The sequence below is a fragment of the Lissotriton helveticus genome, chromosome 9, assembly GCF_964261635.1.
Source record: "Lissotriton helveticus chromosome 9, aLisHel1.1, whole genome shotgun sequence".
Classification (NCBI taxonomy): domain Eukaryota; kingdom Metazoa; phylum Chordata; class Amphibia; order Caudata; family Salamandridae; genus Lissotriton; species Lissotriton helveticus.
In genome coordinates, this window is record NC_136070.1 from 271012919 (window position 1) to 271033413 (window position 20495).

The following is a 20495-nucleotide window of genomic DNA, read 5'->3' on the forward strand; positions in this document are numbered from 1 at the left end:
CTGGCCCTCCTCCGGTCTTATGTGATTCTCTTTTTCCTTCTTTTCCTTCCTTCTGCATTTCGGGTACTCCTTTGGGGCGACAGACACACTGCTAGGGGGGGGTAGGCCGTAGCCTCTGCATGCGTGTAGGGTGGGGGGTGGGCGGGGGGAGGGGGGGTTTCTTTGTTCGTTTCAGTTTCTATGGGCCTAAATTTTTCTTCTTCCCCTTTTACTCTTTTCTTCTCCTATTTCCTTGGGTCATGGGGTGGATTGGGAGATGTGGGTAGTGGCTGGGGTGTATCGTACTGTGTGTTTCTCATCTATCCTGACATACTCGCCTCCAGCCATTTGTTTTATGGATAATGTTTGCTGATTTCTCTGATGATCGTTGCCCACTTCTGTCCTGGACGTATTGTTTGGACTCTGATCCTTCTTGACTTTTATTGCTTTGGACACGCTTAAAAAAAAAAAACTTTAAAATTAAACCTTCACTTATCCTACTTCTCGGCAGCGCAATTACTTATAGTGTAACTCGGATTAATCGTGATTGCTTTGCTGTGCTGCTGAGTCGCCTACCTGTTTGCTACTGTGCTTTAAATGTTGTCGAGGCCGGCCTGTGGGTTGTAGGCCCGTATTTGTTTCCTTGTATTGTCTAATAAAGGTTTTCAAAAAAAAAAAAAAAAGAACCGCATCTCACGGACTCAACCCAGTTGCGGCCACGGGTTGGGTGGATCATTGAGCGGCATGTGGCACCCTACTCAAATTCCACGCAAGGTGTTGCAGAATTGCTCCATAATGGCCTTCTATGGCATACGTGCCACGTGCTGTGTGATAAGCAGGGCCGGTATGTTATAGTGGCGTGAGAGCTACAGGGGCACCACTTGATTCTTGATCTCTATTTACAGACCTAATGTAGACAACCTTATGTTATTTGCTGAGGTCTGATGGCTGGCCGAAACGATAGGCCCAGATACAGTGCTTTGGGATGGAGACTTTAACGCTGTGTTAGACGCATGCATAGACAGGTCAAGTAATACCCGGCGTCTGCACCCACCACAGCTGCTTACCTTAATAACCATTAATGATCTTACAGATATTTGGCAGGCTTGACACCAACCACCACCACAGAGGGCACATGCCTTGCATCGTCACACAACACCTGGACAAGGATAGACTACTGGCTGGCCACTAAGGATGTGGTTGCTTGGTCAACCAACATCTTGCACCTGCTGCGGACGCTTTCCAACCATGCTCCTGGTTTGCTCTAACTTGTCCCTAAAGACTACATATCCCGCGCATTCTCCTGGAGGCTGGCTATTCTAGACTACTTTGAGCACACTGCACAGTTGGTTTGCTCTCTATTCACTCTATGGGAGGTATTTAATGTGGTGATCCGGAGGGGTATGCATTGCTAAGCAGGCTGGGGTGCTCTGGGTTTTGTGGGGTGAGCTGATGCGACTGAAAGCAGAGATCCAAGCCCTGGAACTCCAATGTATTTACTCCTGCAGCATGGCCACCCTGGTGTCTATTAGGGATAAGCTCTTAGCATTTTATGACGCGGAGCTGTGGGAAACTCACTTTCTTGAAGAAGAAACATGCGCTCCGCATTATGGGGAGGGAGATTGGGAGAGGGAAAGACTCCAGCCTCAAGGCTGCACAATCCTTGGACCAGTGAATATATTGTGGAACTCATAGATGATCGTCAGACCTCCCATGTTGGTACAAAGGCCATACAACGCATCATAACTTCTTTCTACTCTGCGCTGTACACCTCTTCACTGCCTCAGGCCTCTCATGACTTGGCCCCCTACCTGGATCCGGTACAGTTGCTTTGGCTAGAGGACTGACACCGTCAGGTTCTTAAGTAACTCTTCACTGTGGAGGAAATCACTAAGAGCATTCAGAGCCCGTTTGGGGACAAAGTGCTTGGCATGTATGGCTTCACCACTTCCTTCTATAATATGCCCTGCCATTCGCCCCCCCACCCCCTTCCGGATATGTATGAGGAGTCCTTGTCCTACAGTGTGCTCCCTTCTGCTCTAGAAGAAGCCCTTTTGAAGCCTGACAAAGATCCACTACCCTGCGATTCCTACAGGCCTCTCTCTATGATCAATATTGACCACATATTACTGGCTAAATTGATCGCTTCTCGCCTTCTCCCTCGCCTACCGAACATCGCCCTGCCCGATCAATTTGGCTTTGTGCCCAGCTGTTCCACAGTGCATAATTTGTGCACCGTTTTTGCCCTCCTCCATACAGTGGACCCCAATCTCAGTGAGGCTGCAGTGTTTTTAGAAGCCACAAAGGCATTCGATTTGATTGAATAGCCATACCTCTTTCATCTTTGGTGACACGTTTCTGCAGCTAATAAAGCTCCTCTATGCCCAGCCAGTTGCTCGATTACAGATAATTGGTGTGATTACCCCTCCCTTCTTGAAATCCTGTGGAACTCAACAGGGATACCATCTTTTGTGCAGTAGGAATGGAGCCCCTAGCGTCCCAGCTGCAGCATCATCACTTCCCCCATGGTCTTGAGTTCTCCCCCAGGAGTGCTCTTGCATTGATGTATGCGGATGGCGTCACCTTGTACGTCAGAGACCCCCCGGGAGAATCTTAATCCTTCCCTCCAGGAGCCTAATCGGTTTGGTGGCCATACGGGCCTCAACAACAACTGGTCGAAATCTGTAGTGTTATCTCTAACTGCCACTACACGAGCCACTGGGTTCGAGTTCTCCTGCTGTCGGGACAAGACCCGATCAAATATCTGGGGATCTGGCTCAGTTGTGATCTGGATAACCTTTGGCAGGCTAATTATGGTGACTATTGTCCTGGCTCGAGAACCGCATGGCGGTATGGAGGAGGCTTGCACTCTCCCTTACTGGACGATTAGGATTTGCTAGAAGGGTGGTCCTCCCTAAATTTCTGTATATGTTTATTATTCTACCATACCCCTGCCGACATACTTCCGAAAACATCTCAGGTCTCACCTTACAACACTGGCATGGGTGGGCAAACAACCCAGGGTGGCATGGGAATTACTCATTCTGCCCTTCGAACAGGGTGGACTTGGTGCTACCGACATGCACCTCTATTTCTACAGCGCACAGGCACAATTCACCCACTTTTGGCTGCACCCCATGCAATTTTAACCACACATAGCATCTGAACACGTCGCCCCTTGCAAGTTGCAGTCTGCCAGGCATCTTCCTCCCAAGCGGTCAAAGAATCAGTTTGATACGCTGGTGCACGATCAGGGCGTGGGGTGGGTTGTGCTGGTGGGTGCCGATAGCTGTAGCGGCGGACTCGGGTGTTTGCGACCACCTGTGTCGAGTACAACTGATGTCCTTTGGTAATGCATACCCAGAAGGAACCTTTGTCACTTCGCAGCAGGCGCCTTTTGATGTTGCACCCTCATTCTTAGAGGTCCCGTTGTACTACCAATTACGGGCGGCCCTAGGGGCCATACATGCTACTTTTCCGGGTCACACCGACCTTTCATGTGTTAGAGGAGCTACTTACTAACCCATCCCCGTACAGATTTATCATACGCCTTTATGCTGGCATGCAGGCCACTGCGCCAATCTGCACGCCTAAGGCCTGTCAGGCGTGGTCGGCTGTACTGGATGTCCACATTAGTGAGGAGCAGTAGGGCTACCGCTGATTTCAATCTAGGGCCCTCTCCCCAAACTACAGGCTGTGTTTAATTCAATTTAACTTTCTGCAGACTGTACCGTACTCCCGTACAGCAGCATGGGATGGGACTGCGAGAGGATGCGAGCTGCATGTGCTGCGTCTATTGCTGATTTCTGCATTTGCCCTGGGGTTGCCCTGAAGTTCTGAGATTCTGGTCTACTTCTTTGACGCTATGGTGCAGGCCATGAGTGTTGCACCTGTGCGATTGCCTCGACTGGCACTGTTTGGCTATGTAAAAGAGTTCACCCTGAGGTACATAAACTTACTGTGATTTTGCTGCTGTTGGCTAAGTATAAGGTGGCCGTTCACTCTGGCAGGCGCCTGCGCCCCAGATTGCCTGATGGCTTCAAAACGCTACATATTGTCAAGAAATCGGAAACATACTGGGACTTGCTGACGATCCGCTCCAGCCCCCAGGACATTTGGTACGCCTTTGTGGCGTACTAGGGGACACAGACAACCACAACTGATGTGGCCTATGTGAATGGGGTGTGTGCTTTGACCACCCGTGACTGTAATAGTGTGGCCAGGGGAGGGCCCCCTCTTTGCAGACCCCTCATCGGATCTTGCGTTCTTTAGATCGGATTAGGTGCATTTTCCTTGGGCTGTACTGACCCTCCTAACATGTGCTATGTTATGAAGTGCCTCTTGATTACTATGGATGACGATGCTGCAACTGGCACTATTGCTTGCCTCAGTCTTATAACTTAGTGAGCGAATGGCTACTCCTTTCCTCCCTACTCTCCCATTCCCTGTTTATTTTAGGCGGCACTTCACACTATTTCGAAAATTGATGCATTATTGGCCCCTCTGTGTTGTGGTCCTGTTATTAGTGTGTTGTCTGTTTATTGGAAAACTCAATAAACACAATAAAAAAGGTTCACAGAAGGTTGTGCCTCAACACTGGACCTCATTTCCCCACAGAGCTCTGCATGGCCACATTTGGAAGCCTTGCAACATTACCAAAGCAAATCAAACAAGTAGAATACACATCTTTCTTTGTAGCTTTATTCCCTTGTGAAACCAAACCTATGTCATGTTTGCTAAAAACTGATCAACTAACGTTTTTGGAATCAGGGCAAAAGGCAAATGATCAATAAAATGCTAAATAAAATCTGGAGGCTGCAGCATCTGAGTTAGTTTAATGTGGGTCGAAAGTTACCTACTTGGAAATAAATGTTTAATCTAGATCCCAATGCCTGTGAAAAGAATTTAAAATATGCCTTTCCATATGCACCAACACAGTAGCAATGACAGTAGTGCCTCCACAGAAAAATACAAGTTACCAAAGACTTCTCATTACAAGAAGTAATGTCACACTTGTATTTGAGTCATCCTAGTCATCAAGGTTGGCATGCTTTTTTCATCATACTCTTTCTAAATTAATGATCAGCAAATCTGCTGTATGTGTCAAACTACCCCGAAAGAACTATGAAAAAGAAATAAAAGCTTGTCCACTCACAGTTTCCCTCAATCTCCTCCTCATCTTCATCTTCCTCATCACTGGATTCGCTGACCTGCACAGTAATGGCAGTGGAAGTGACAGGGGCCCAGTCGAAGTAAAGGCCGAAGCCAATGTCATAGTCATCTGTAGCAAACTCCCAGCAGATGCGTTTGCCATCTGGGTGGGTGGGTACGCGGACTGTCACAACCTCTCCTCGCCTAACAGTCATCTTTGAGCACTTCTCTTGCCCCATCTTTGCCTTGAATTCCTTCATCTTGGGCGATGTCCATGTTGTTGCAGGGGCCAGAGCTGGAGGTTGGGCTGTCATATGAGTGGAAAAATAGTTTAAAAAAGTTACAGATTGTTAATAAGCTGCCAAATCGATTTTCAACAACAGAGCTCTACAAAGTGACTATAGCACACAACAAACAAGTGGATGCAACCTGGCTTGCACAGCATTTTTAAAATATGTCCTATACTAATTACCTATTAAATTCGGTTCTTATCGCATCCCTGCAAGGCTTATGATTACACGATGAAATCTGTGAGTGGTGTATTGACTAGCTGACCTGCTATAAAGCTTTACTTTCACAAAATGATTCTACGAATGGCCTCTCCTATGGTCTATCTGCCCCATTGAATCTAAGTGTAGGAAAGTGGATTATTATGAGATGTGGGTGTGAGACCTCACCATGTAATAATGCCACAATGTTTATTTGGTCCGGTTTCCTTAAGAACAACTCTGTGAACCTGTGGCAGGCTGTTAAAGAAGTGTGCAGAAATCTTCCAAAAGTGGCTTCCTCCAAGATCTCAGAGTCAATCTGGTATCACTTCCTGCTTGATCACTTCAATCCATCGGCACAGCTGGACCAGTCTCAGGTTCAAGGAGATGTGATGACTTAGAGGCTATTAAATTCCTGTCACCTCATTCTCTGCCCAGGAACATTGATCACAAAACATCCTGGTGCTCTATCACCACAAGTCTGGTCCAGAAACAAATTGAAGGGCCGCAGAGAGGGGGCACCAGGCCTGGAAAGATTTTCACCAGCCATCGTTATGTATGACCCAATATTCTGGGCTGCATATCTAACCGCTTTTCTCCACCATCTTTCAGCTGAATAAAATTCCGTCCTCATGGCGTGGCTTCATTCTTGCACCAATGTTCAAAGGCAGAGACAAAGGGGTCCCTGAGAATTATCTTTTGGTAGCTTTAATTGACAATGACGCCAAATATTTAGAAGGGGTGTTACTAGAAGAGCTACAGCGTTGAGCCGAGGCTAATACCATCATTCAGGCAAATCAAACCAGGTTCACTAAGCATTCAGGGACCCTAGTCAACATTATGGCACTTTCACTGTATCTCACCAGGCAAAATCCAACAGTCAGCCAGTCTACTTGGGCTTCATCGACAACAAGTCTGCATCCAATAGGGTTGACCGGGGAGTCTTTGGCGGAAATTGGCCCTCCTTAACATCCTGTGTGGCCTACTACTAAGCGCCCTGGAATTACTGCACAAAGACATATGGGTTAGAATTTAAATTACAGATGGCTCTCGCTTGTCTAAACCAATCAAAACCATGCAAGGCTGCATCCTTATTTAACCTGCTTTTATCAGATCTGACTCAATCAATCAATCAATCAATCAATCAAAGCATTTATATAGCGCACTACTCACCCGGAGGGTCTCAAGGCGCTAGGGGAGGGGGGGTCCACTACTGCTCGAACAGCCAGGTCTTGAGCTGCTTCCTGAAGGCAAGGTGGTCCTGGGTCAGGCGGAGGTGGGTCGGGAGGGAGTTCCAAGTCTTGGCGGCCAGGTAGGAGAAGGACCTTCCTTCTGTGGTGGCTCTTCGGATGCGGGGGACGGAGGCGAGGGCGTGGCCGGTCGATCGAAGCTGGCGTGTGGGGGCGTAGAAGTTGAGGCGGCTGTTGAGGTATCCTGGGCCTTGGTTGTGTAGGGCTTTGTGTGCGTGGGTGAGGAGACGGAAGGTGATTCTCTTGTTGACCGGGAGCCAGTGCAGATCTCTCAGGTGTCCGGAGATGTGGTTGCGTCGGGGGATGTCCAGGATGAGTCGTGCAGAGGCGTTCTGAATCCGCTGGAGTCTCTTCTGGAGTTTGGCGGTGGTTCCGGCGTAGAGGGAGTTGCCGTAGTCCAGACGGCTGGTGACGAGGGCCTGGGTGACCGTCTTCCTGGTCTCGGTGGGGATCCACCGGAAGATCTTACGTAGGATGCGCAGGATGTTGAAGCACGACGAGGAGACGGCGTTGACTTGTCTGGTCATGGAGAGGGAGGAGTCCAGGATGAAGCCCAGGTTGCGTGCGTGGTCTGTTGGTTTGGGTGCGTTGCCCAGGGCGGGGGGCCACCAGGAGTCGTCCCAGGCGGAGGGTGAAGAACCCAGGATGAGGACTTCCGTCTTGTCCGAATTCAGTTTCAGGCGGCTGTTCATCATCCACTTGGCTACGTCTGTCATCCCTTCGTGTAGGTTGGCTCTGGCGGTGGCGGGGTCGTTGGTGAGGGAGAGGATCAGCTGGGTGTCGTCGGCGTAGGAGATGATGTTGAGGTTGTGTTGGCGTGCGATGGCTGCGAGGGGGCTCATGTAGACGTTGAAGAGGGTTGGGCTGAGCGAGGAGCCTTGGGGAACGCCGCAGATGACTTCGGTGGCCTCTGATCTGAACGGGGGGAGGCGGACTCTCTGTGTCCTTCCGGCGAGGAACGAGATGATCCATTCCAGTGCCTTCTCATGGATTCCGACGTTGCTGAGGCGCCGCACTAGGGTACGGTGGCAGACAGTCTCGAAGGCCGCGGAGAGGTCTAGGAGGATGAGGGCCGCTGTTTCTCCGTTGTCGAGCAGGGCTCGGATGTCATCGGTGGCTGCGATCAGGGCGGTCTCGGTGCTGTGGTTGGCCCGGAAGCCAGACTGCGAGAGGTCGAGGGATCCGTTCGTCTCGAGGAAGGCGGCCAGCTGCTTGTTTGCGGTCTTCTCGATGACTTTTGCAGGAAACGGGAGCAGCGAGATGGGGCGGTAGTTCTTGAGGTCGGTGGGGTCCGCTGATGGCTTCTTTAGTAGAGCGCTGAGTTCGGCGTGCTTCCAGCTCTCCTGGAAGGTAGCGGTGTTGAAGGAGGTGTTTATGATGTCCCGCAGGTGGGGTGCGATGACAGCGTCGGCCTTGTTGAAGACGTAGTGAGGGCAGGGGTCGGAGATCCGGAGTGGATGGAGTTCATCGTGCGGATGGTGTCTTCGGTGCTGATCGGGGTCCAGGCGCGGAGGGTGGTGGTGGGGGGCGGTGGTTCAGTCGTGGCGTGCGTCGGTTGAGTGCTGAAGCTGTTGTGTATGTCCGCGATCTTGTTGTGGAAGTAGGAGGCGAGGGAGTTGCAGAGGTCTTGCGAAGGGGTGATGTCGTTGTTTCCGGCGCTGGGGTTGGAGAGCTCTTTAACGATGTTGAAGAGTTCCTTGCTGTTGTGTGCGTTGTTGTCCAGTCGTTCCTTGAATGCAGTTTTCTTGGTGGGGTGGATCAGTTGGTGGTGTTTTCGGGTGGCGTGCTTGAGGGCAGTCATGTTGTTCGGTGTTGGGTCTCTGCGCCAGGCTTTCGCGAGTGCTCGGCAGTTCTTCTTGGAGCTCTTGAGTTCGTCGGTGAACCATGGGGCTTTCTTGCTGCCGGGTCTGCTAGGCGGGTCTTCAGAGGGGCGAGGTCGTCTGCGCAGTTGCTGATCCACTTCGTGAGGTTGGTGGCCGCCTGGCTTGGGTTAGTTGTGCTGGTGGGAGGGTTCATGCTCAGGGAGTTCGCGAGCTGGTCGGCTGTAATCTTGATCCAGCTTCTGCGTGCCACCTGTTGGTGGTGGTGGTGGATCGTGGTCCTTCTGAAGCTGAAGTGGATGCAGCTGTGGTCCGTCCAGTGGAGTCCTGTGGCGTGGCTGAAGGTGATGTCCTTGCTGGATGAGAACACGGGGTCGAGTGTGTGTCCGGCGTAGTGGGTGGGGGTGGTCACCAGCTGCTTGAGACCGAGGTTGGCGAGGTTGTCCAGCAGGGTGGTGGTGTTGCGGTCGTTGTTGTTCTCCAGGTGGAAGTTGAGGTCCCCGAGGAGGATGTAGTCAGTGGAGAGGAGGACGTGCGGGCTGATTAAAAACAGTCAATTCGCACCTGACCAAACTGGGGGGCTTTCAGGCCTTGAATCTGCTGTATGAAGGTGATCTAGTCCCGATTCACAGAACCAAGGTCGGCCAGCAGTGCCTTCTTGATGCAACCTCAGCCTACTCAACCAGGAACGGTTTGACAATTAACAGAAAGAAAACTAAAATCCTGGTAATTCAAGTGACCAGATCACAAAAACCCACATAGTTTCTGGACCAAGAAAATTTAGGGTCAACCAAGAGTTTTAAGTAACTTGGAGTCTACTTCAACAAGAATGGGAGATACAGCGATCAATTAGAAGAAATCAGAAAGAAGGGCAATGGATTGACATTTGGCCTCAGTTCTCTCTACACAAAACTGAAAGGGCCTATGCTTACACCGATCCTCCAGGTAGCCCAAGCTAAGATTCTTCCAAGCTTCTTTTATGGATGCGAAGCCCTCAAGGGGCAGGGTAGAGCAATATTGGACAAAATGCTACTCAAGGTCTACAGATCAATTTTTTAGCTACCCTCCCAATCATCTCCAGCCCAGATGAGACTGGAGTTTGGCATTGTTAAGCAGATTCTGGCAGGACGGTGGCCTTTACGATGTGTTGTCACAAACTCAAGTTAGCAAAAGAAGTTTCACTGGTCCATTACCTTCGGTGCGAACTGGAAGCATAGCACATTTCTTCTGCAATGTCCTACCAGTCACAGGCCTTAAAAACCCTTGGTCTACCATGCGCTTGGGACATATCCATTAGCCATTGGGAGTTGAAAAGGCTGGCAAAAGCAAGCACACAAATGCTTTCGCTGCTAGAGAAGAAGGATTGCCTGTCTTGACGCAAACAGGGCTGGATGACGCTTCATACCTATAAGCGACTGAAACACAGAGTTACTTAAGCAAACTCTATAATGATTGGACCATGTTACCGATCATGAAAACCAGGATGGGGATATTATCAACTCCAATTTATTATTCCGCATGGGCGGTGCAGGTGAATTGTCACCTATGCGACCAGGGTCAGGAAGACATTATCTATTTACTGTGCTTATGCCCCATACTTATGGAGGATTGGGGAACTCCTACAAAGAATGTGGAATGACCGAGGCATGAGGTCCTGCAGCGAGGCTGTGTTGGCCTGCTTCGAGCCATCTGACATCAAGTTAAACTGTGCACTGGCGAAATTCTTCTAACGATTTACGAAAGAGGTTGCGTCACGGTTCCAGCAGATGAAGGGAAGGGGTTTGACTAGATAAAATATAGCTTTCGTTTCAGCCTAATCCCCTGCCCTGGACTCTTAATGCTTATATATGTTTTATTATTCGGGTAAAGTATTTAAATGCAAAGCCAGTTGCACCTGCTACACCAAAAATAACACCCCATGTGCCCTACAGACCTTGCACAGCGGTCACCTTTGTCTTCCTCTACCGTTCATCACTTTGAACATCAAAAATACTTCCACCTTAAATGATTCATTAGGTGCACGAAGGCTCACCAGCCAGCTAAAGTTTTCGATGCCTATATCCTTGCAAACGCACTTTCTGCGATAACATCCTAAGCACCTTAATCACTCTGTGCGTGCTCAGACGCAGTTTTAACTTTATTCTAGTCATAGTGCACTTTATCTGCCGCACCCACACTTTCAAGATTTTTTTAATACAAATTAGCTTTTTACGTAAATCCGCATGGCATTGGGAGAGGGGGGGGGCACGCTTAGAAAATTGGCTTCCTTCTACTGGCATGTCTTAATTACATACATCCTGGCAGTCGAGACAACCAGCATTAATAGTCTTGAGGCTGACTCATCTCAATCTACAGGGCAAGAAGTAAATCTCTTTTAGATCTTTCAACAAAACATTTCTCCAAATGGGTCTTGATTTTTTTAATGGACAACACTGATAGCACTCTGCCTGTTTTATGTATCTTTTAATATATTCATTATTTACTGTGTATTATAATGCAGCGGTTTTAATAAACAAGCAATAACGACTTACTTACTTTGAGAAAAACCTTAGCTCATTCCGGGGTAGCTGTGACACAGAGCAGTCAGGTTTTATCAAATGAACTACTGTAAAGCATTTTGAAGTAGCAAAACGGCAGGTAAGTAATAAACGTTACACAATACAAATCGGTAGGAAGCTGGCTCTTTATGCGATATATCAAAAATCTGATATACCTTTAAAGAGTCCAGGGGTTCCTCTATCCCAAAGTGCTCTGTTAGGGGGAAGTGTGCTCGAGCAGCAATAGGCCTAACACAACTAACACAGAGGATTACAAGACATCTGAGAAGAAAAAAAAATATCAAACACAATAAATGACGCCTTATCTGCTGTTTGCCACCCGGGAGAGGAGAGGAGAAGGACTCACGGACCCTCGGAGCTGACCTGTCGCCCTTTGTGTTGCTGGATACCGCTGCTCCCGCGCTACCGCTCGCCGCACCCGCTTCGCGGGTGCCGCTTCGCGGGTGCCGCTTCGCGGGCTGCAGCGAGGGGCCAGTTTGAAAGGCTGTTGGCTGACTGAGGAGGCGGCAAGGAGGAAGGCGTGTACAAGCAGGGACTCAAAAGACCAGGAGTCCCTGCGCCGCTCAGGTGCGCACGGCCGCGCCCCCAGCGAGACACGCCCCCCGCCCAACCAAGAACTAAAAGGCGTGCGTTTCCTCTTGCCTGCGGGACGCCTTATCTGCTGTTTGCCACCCGGGAGAGGAGAAGGACTCACGGACCCTCGGAGCTGACCTGTCGCCCTTTGTGTTGCTGGATACCGCTGCTCCCGCGCTACCGCTCGCCGCACCCGCTTCGCGGGTGCCGCTTCGCGGGCTGCAGCGAGGGGCCAGTTTGAAAGGCTGTTGGCTGACTGAGGAGGCGGCAAGGAAGAAGGCGTGTACAAGCAGGGACTCGAAAGACCAGGAGTCCCTGCGCCGCTCAGGTGCGCACGGCCGCGCCCCCAGCGAGACACGCCCCCCGCCCACAACGGCCGCTACTTAATAGGCTGCTTGGCGCACAGCAGGACGCGTGCGGGACGCCGAGCGAAGCCCGGGCAAAGGGCGGGCAGTCTGTGGCAGTCAGGGGCTGTCTAGGGCTGGGCTGGGCCACCCCCCTGTGATTTGTTACCCGGGTACCGCCGGTGAAAACACAAACTCTAGCGTGAGTATATGCTCTTCCCCTGTTTCCTGGACTAATGACAACCCGCTCAGGGAAGAATTTAAGGGGAGGAAGTGGAGGGTGCTCAATCGGCGCAATAGGCACTATGGACAAATTCATAACCCGGGTTGCTGCCGTTATCGAGAAGGAGATCGATATGACGGAGCGGCGGCTTTCGTTGGACCTAAACCCGTCGAAGAGATCATCCCTGGGCTCCATAGCTCGTGCTGTTTCCCCCATGAGTTCCCCTGCCCAACCGCTAACCCCTCCTCATATACATGAGGAACCTCGGCTTGCTTCACTAAGGGCCAGCATCGATAGACTGGAAAACTTGGCTGCATCGTCTACTCTCCACCCTGAGGTTGCCGGCTCCGAGGCACCGCTCCCCATAATAACAAGCCCTGTTGTTCCTCCAGCTTCAGCAAGAGATCCGGGGTCTTCGGTCAAACCAATGCCGGACCCCAGGATTCTGACCACAGGAAAAACAAAAAGGAAAAGGACTGTCAGCCCGTTTAAAAAGAGCTCCATGAAATGGTACAGGAAACTGCGGAAACGGGGTCTGAAGGGCTCATTCTCTAAGCATCAAACTAACACCCCTTTTGTATTTAAGGGGGCAGGCTCCATTGCTGCTAACGCCAGTGCCATTCCCTCTTCTGCCCCACAGTCCTTGCCTCTCTGTGCCCCGGTTACTTTTGTCCAGATGGAGGGGCTGCTGAAATCTCTCTTGGTCCCGATTGTTGATAAAGTAGCAGGGATGGGAGAAAGGCTAGACAGGCTCGAACAATCGACCCTGGACAGCTTTTTCTCGCTGAAAGCTCTGATTAAACTACACTTCAAGACAAGGAAGGAGGGGCAGGGAGAGAGCTCCCTCAACAGTTCCACCCTGGTGTCTCAGCTCGCCCTTCCAGATACAGCACTCGCGACCAATGTAACAACATCGCAGCCGGTCGCCATTGCACCTGCTGAGCCACGGAGGGCTCCTTCTCCTGTGGGTAGCACTGGTCAAGCAGTGCGAGCTGCTCCAAGTATCCTGAAGCACCCTAAAGCATCGGGTCGGGCAGAGCTGCCGGGGAGGAACGATCAAGTAACAACTAACGGAACTCCTACAGGGTCGGGCGAAAGTAAAACCACCTCGTATGCCCATACTGTTACAGCCTCACACGCTAGCAATCCCCCAATGCGACCGCAAATTCCAACATCTAAGGTTGTCCATAAAGGTGTACTGTCTAAAACTATCCCCAAACCTCCTCCAGTCAACTTGCCACCAGATTGCCACCCATATGTTGCCGTCCTGATTAACGTACCCACACTAAAGGCTGGCACCAATGAATCCCCCCAGGCATTAATAAATAAAACTATGCACTGGCTCGAATCTAATAAACCCCTAGCCAGGGGCCTTGATGGCCATATCATAGGAGCAAGAAGGGTGAACTGGGTGGGCTATGGTCAAAAGAAAGTGGAAGGTGAATGTGTGGTGGTTAACTTTAGAGACAGTAGAGTAGCACAATCCATTTGCGACCCAAATCCTAATCTTGGGGGGCAGGGAATCAGCTTAGTGGATTTAACATTCTTCTATCCAAGAATAACCCCACTTCTGACTGGTCGAGACTTTGGGTCAGGGCAAAACAACAGCCTTAATTACTTTGACTTCCCTACCTAACCTCTGTTCTATCCTCGGGCAGCCTGGCAACCAACTGGGCTGAGCCCTCTGGGATACTGAAACGAACCAAATCCCGTGGAGTTGGTCGGAGACGACATTGCTGCGGGAGACCCCGATTCGAGTGGACTGCTTGCTGCCCCTGTCACTCCCCTTTTACGCAGCAAAATCCCCCCACCCTTGTATGAGAGAAGCCAGGCTCGAGCCGAGCAAGAAGGGGTTAGTACTCTAGTGTTACAGGAACCTGTGGCGGGTGAGAACGAACCAACTTCCGGCGCTGCTACAGCTGTGACGGATCCAGTTCTTAGGATTTTCAGCTGGAACATCGCCGGAATTGATAGGAAGCTGGAGTTGCCCGAATGGAGTGCCCTCGTAGAGGGTTACTCCATCTGCATATTTCCTCATCTGGGTTGCAGTCTCTCTGGACTGCAGGGTGGAGGAGCATTTTACAAACTCCCCTGACATACTCAACATCATGTTGAAGGATTCCCGGGGTCGCATCCAGCTAGACATTTATAACGTCTATGCCAGAGGTACAAGGGGGGGGAGTGCAATCAGACACCATAGCACTCCTGGAAGACTTGCTAAGAAAACGGCCAAGGAATTCGAGCACTATGGTGACGGGTGACTTTAACTGCACGTTCGAGCCCCTTGGTCTTGACGATGTGTTGGGCTTAGAGGAGGAGGATGCGAAAAGGGGGATCCCGGCCTTGGTCCTGCCCCCCATTAAAAAATGGACGCAAGTGGCTTTACAGATCAATGCACTAAATTTGGAATTTGATCTAAGGGCAGTAAACGGGAGGTCCAAATCGGATGTGCAGGGAGCACACACATATAATAGGCCCAATCATACATCGAGAATAGATTATATTCTTCTCGATGTATGTCTATGGAGTACCCTGAGCGATATGAAGATTATTGAGAGTATTGATAGTGACCATAATCTCCTGTCTCTCGATCTGATTCCAGGGTGGCTTAGGGATATCGATAGGTCCAAACGATCATTGCTGGCACCTAATACCCCGAGATTTACGGTATCTAACTGTGAGAGACGGCTAAAATGGCCCAAAATCGCCCTGTCCAGCGAGAAACTTTCTACTATAGGGGTCCTGCTGGTCGAGGCCCAGAGCAAACTGACCCTATTGCCTAGTGCACCAAAGGAGGCTACGCTAGTCTTTTGTGCCCTAATTGGTGCACTGGGCAAACTCTTTGTTTTACCCAGCGGCGCCCGGAGTACGTCCAACAGGATAGATCCCTGGACAAAACAGGGCTGGTATACAACTAAATGCAGGCACAAGAAAACGGCCCTGATAGAGGCAGTTAAATCTAAGTCCCCAATTGCAGTCAGATTATTATTATTATTATTATTATGTTTCTTATATAGCGCCTGAATCGACCCCCGAAGGGGTATCTCCGCGCTTGCCTTGGGAAACCGTCCTGGCTTTTCCCTGTGAGATAGCCCCTACAGGGCATCCCCAAGGTGAAAGCCAGGCATCCCGCCGCAGGGGGGCCGTTGTGGAGATTAAGCAAGCTTAATGCCCAGAGTTGCAGAGTGTGAACCCATGATTAGGTCAGGCACCGAAGTGAGAATTATCGAGTCCATGGACATTTGAGCTCAAGACCCTGCCGCGTCGGGAATTGAACCCTGGTCCCGGGTCTGACCTCTGCTTCAGGGTCTGCCTGCTCTAACCAGTGAGCCACACTTCTCCACGATTAGCCAGGAAAGACTATTCCCTGACCATAAAGGCGGCTAAAAATGAATGGGAGGCGAAGTTTTGGGAAGATCTTTTGACCGCAAGCAAGGGAAAGGACGCAAGGAGCTTTTGGAGTCTGATTACGAATAAGAATAGGCCAGATGGGTCGCTTGTTACTTGCAACATCCCCGCCCAGCTCTGGTATACTCACTTTGAGGCTCTTTACTCCCACCCTGTAGGGGCTCTTAATGATTCCTTTTCCCTTGTGAACGATCTAATGGTCAGTGATATGGATGACTTCACTGAGAGGGAGGTTGAAGCAGTAATCAAGTCTGTGGTCCCACTAAAAGCTGCGGGGCCTGACGGGATCCCCGGCGATCTGCTCCGTGCCAATCCCAAGGTATGGGGCAAACTGGTTGCCACTTTACTAAACGCAATTATGAGGGGTGCATCAGTACCTGATTCCTGGAAGGGGGCGGTGGTTGTCCCGATCTACAAAAAGGGATGTCGGGACAGCCCCGCCAACTGCAGGCCAATCAGCCTGATTGACTCCTCTCAAAAGGTGGCAGGGAAGGCAATTTTGGGGAGGATCCTCCAATGGGCCGAGGAGCACAAGATATTGTCAGACTTCCAGGCGGGCTTTCGCACAGGCACGGGGACGATAGAACAAGCTTTTAGGCTGACCCTCCTGTACTGGAAGGTGGTGGTGCTGGGCAAGGGCAGTCTTTATCTGGCCTTTATTGACCTGAAGACTGCCTTTGACCTAGTACCAAGGGAGGAGCTTTGGAGGGTCCTGCAGGGGCTGGGACTACCCGCTTACATCCTGTCGCTTCTCGTCAAACTCCATTCAGATAACTATGCACAGGTGCGGTGGGGCAAGGACGGGGAGAAAACCAACAGAATCCCAGTGCAAAGGGGTGTCCGACAGGGTTGTGTGCTGGCCCCCACACTATTCTCATTCTATGTGAATGGTGTGGTTGAATATCTGCTCAAGGAACCTGCAGACGCCCCGTCTCTGGCGGGCACCCGGATACCAACCCTGCTCTTTGCCGACGACACCTTGCTCATTGCCAAAACACCGCAGGGTCTCCAGAAGCTCCTCAATCGTTTCCAGGAGTTCTGCTCCCTCAGGGGCCTTATAATTAACGTGGACAAGACTAAATTTCTATCCATGAACCCTCCAAAAAACCCTGGGCCACCCCCGCTCTTAAACTCTGTCGCGCTAGAAAGGGTCCTCGAGTTCGACTACTTGGGGATTCGCCTTAGTAACTCTATGAGTTGGACCCCTCACATTAATAAGATGTTACTTAATCACAAATGGGTGACTGGCGCCATACTCGGGGAACATCGTTCTTCCTCTAAACATTGTATCTCCCCAGCAATAGACATTTACAAAGCCAGAGGGGTTCCATCGGCTCTGTATGGGGCGGAGCTGTGGGGCTCTACAAACCTGGAGGCACTGGGCAAAGCAGAAAATACATTTTTGAAAGATCTTTTGATACTTCCAACAAGCACACCTACTGTCCCCGTCCTTCTCGATACGGGCTGTAAATCGATCATGGACCAGGCGCGATTGCGGCCTCTGCTTTTGTGGGCCCGTTTATGGAGGGTCCCAGAGCTAGCCTCCTACGCAGCTGGCCTCTCTGAAGTAATTGCAATGGAAGGATGGCATCGAATAAAATGGTTAAGAGACATTAAGAACCTTCTGGTGGAGTTGGGCTTGGAAGATTGCTGGGCCACCCGCTCTGCCCCTCCAAAAGCCACCCTGAAAAAGATATTTTGGGACTGGGTAACCAACAAACTCATTTGCAATCCCAGCCACTGCAACTCAACTGCTGCATTTCTACGAATCAAAGATGTAGTAGCACTTGAGCCTTACCTGGACTTAATTTCCATTCCCCTGGATAGGGCCCTCTATTTCAAACTTAGAGTGGGCACCTTACCTCTGGCTGACTTGGTGTCCAGGTGGAGATCCCCAACATCTCAGCCCTCATCTTCCTGTGCGGTGTGTCTGACAAGGGTTGAGACAGTGGCACACTTCCTTTTTGAATGTCCTGACTATCGTGCTCCAAAGAAGCGCTGGCTAGCACCTCTATGCAGGCTCCTTGGCACTAGACAACATTTGGTGGCCCTCCGCATTTTATTAACTGATACTTCCCCTTTTATTGTCTGCGCCGTCTCCAAATTCCTATAATGGGCTTGGATGATTCGAGCAAAAAGGCTTTCCATTTCAATTTAATCCTATTTTAATTATTTATTGTATTTTTATCTGACTGTTTTATGAATTATAACTGCATGTCATTTTTTTATCCTTGAAATTGTATTTTGTAATGTATTGCTTTTAAGATATTCACGTATCGAAATAAAGCCTTTCAATTCAATTCAATTCAATAAATGACAACAGACGACTGAAGAAGGAGATTCACTCCAATTTATAAAAATAGCATGTTTCTCTATATATGTTTAAGCATCAGACATTTCTATCAGGTAAGTATGATATTAAATACAAAATCTTTTCAGTTCAAAAAGTGGACACTGGACTTTTTGAGTTCTGCAATGGTATACTATGGAAGAAAGAAAAATTCTGCAAACAGGTATAATCCAGCGACTTACAGGACCAATCTTCAGGACTTAAGGTGAGTGGTGGGCAAGGTCCAAAGCAGCACAGACAGTACACCCCCACCGCAGGGGCGGCTGGGTGCTGGGTACAAAACCGTGTTGGGAGCCCAATGGTTTTCTATAGAGATCGGTCACTGCAAAAAGAGGCTGCAAGCTCTGGCTGGAAGGCCAGTCGGGCTGAACCATCAGGGGAGCTCAAGCCTTACGATGTTCAGGTATGTAGGGACTCCTCTGGTCCCCTTATCATCATCCCGGGTGCAACGGATGCAGAGGTGCTTTAGGCTACAGGTTTTCTTACCAGTAGCAGTCGCGTAAAGGGAGCCTGCGTGCGGAGGCTGCAGGCGACGTTGGAGGGTCAACGAGAGGAAAAACCATGATGGACTAGAGCTCTGGAGGGCTGGGGGAACTTGTTGACACCATTGGCACACTTCACTTCGAGTCGGGGGAGACCGTTGCTGTGGTGGCTTCAGATGTCGGGTTTTGGCGGTTCCAGAGGCCTCAGAGTCTTTACTTCAGAGTTTCTGCAGGATGCAGGGATCAGATCAACTGTTCACAGGAGGTCTTAATCGAAGACAGGCAGTCCTCCCAAGTTTATGGACTCAATAGCTACAGGACAAGGATACTTGTGCGCAGTTTTCAATGAGGGATGCAGAAAGGCCGGCAGGGGTGTTACCAGGTCAGCTGCTCCTTCTCACCTTTCTGATTTTGTGGCTCTTCGGTGTCCGCTCTCTTCTTAGGTTGTCAGGATGTGCTTCTCTGGTGCAAGGGACTCCCCTAAATACTAAATGTAGGAGTGTTAGGAAAGTGTAGGGGAATAGCCAATGGTCTACTGACCCTTGGGGACACTATGCCCCATATATGACCACTTCCTGTGGGAAATGGGCATTTCCCGGTCTCAGAATTCCAAAGTATGCAATCACAAAGATGGCTACTTCTGAAAAAGTTGTGTTCACCTGACTAGCTAATTTTCCCAAATGTCGGTGTGCCAAGGGAGCTCTGGACAAGGGGTAGGCTGCATCTCCATTTTAAAGGCAGCAGCTCTTTGAAGCTTGCCAGCCTAGAAAGGCTAATAAGCAGGTCATCCTGTGGGAGTGGAGGGAGTTGACACCCTCTTACCGAACAGGTTTCTTTTCTGGGTCACCGGAAAGCACAAGGCTCTCACTCTAGGAGGTCAGAACAGTCTCTTGGGTGGCAGATTGGCAGAGACCAATCAGCAACCACACCAAAGGCTGGTAGGTTTTCAGGGAAGAACCCTAAGGTGCAATTTGGGTACATGTGTTGATAAATCCAACACTGGAATCATGGCAAGTTTATCAATACTAGATGTTTAATACCAAACATCCCTATCTTCAGAGAAGCCATCATGTAGTTGGGGGAACTCGTTTTCACAAGTGTCCAGTACATAGTTTGAAATGGCTTCTCTGGTCACTTGCACTGGCAATAATGGAACTGACCAGCACAGGGGCATATCTGCTCATGCAGCTATGCCCTCATATGTAGAACTAAGCACCCTGCCATAGGGCTGTCAGGCCTGCTGTAGGGGTGACTTATAAGTGCTACATGCAGTGTTAGGAGACAGGGCACACAGCGATGAGAGTCCTGTTTTCACTTTTGTCTGCACCAAAACACCCAGCCTGCAGTGGCAGTCTTGCATATGTTTGGTGAGGGGTCCCTTAGGGTGGCACAATTTGTGCTGCAGCCCTTGGAGGACCCTCATTAGCTCTGCAGTCTCTGGGTACCAGGGGTACTATTTACTAGGGACTTACGGTGGGTTCTAAAGGTATTGCCAATTGGGTAAACAATTGAACAGTTTTGGGGAGAAGGAACAGTGGTACTGGGGACCAGCTTAGCAGGAACGCAGTCAAAGTTGCATCAAATGCCAGGCAAAACGTTGGGGGTATTGCAAAAAAAAAACAAGTTTCCTGCAATGTTAGACACAGAATTATAAATATGTAGTGTATTTTTAGTTTTATAAAGACACTAAAACAACAAAAATCTATAGAGGAAGGGCCAACATATATGAACATGAAAAACATGTTAATTCCCATAAGAATTTTAGACACGACTACAGCCCAAACCGCTGAATGGATTTTCACTTAATTTATTTTGCAGAAAGGTAGCTGTCAGTTCAGAAAGCGACCTTTTTGTAAATTGGTGTAAATC

General features: G+C 49.8%; 1 protein-coding gene across 4 annotated transcripts in view; it reads right to left on the reverse strand.

The window, feature by feature from the left end:
- TMED8 (transmembrane p24 trafficking protein family member 8) overlaps positions 1–20495 on the reverse strand; it is a 107004-nt gene that overhangs the window by 25683 nt on the left and 60826 nt on the right. For all 4 annotated transcript variants that reach the window (XM_078659964.1, XM_078659961.1, XM_078659962.1 and 1 more), the window contains exon 5: positions 5135–5437. In XM_078659964.1, the coding sequence (XP_078516090.1) occupies positions 5135–5437 (303 nt within the window). The remainder of the gene's footprint in view (positions 1–5134; positions 5438–20495) is intronic.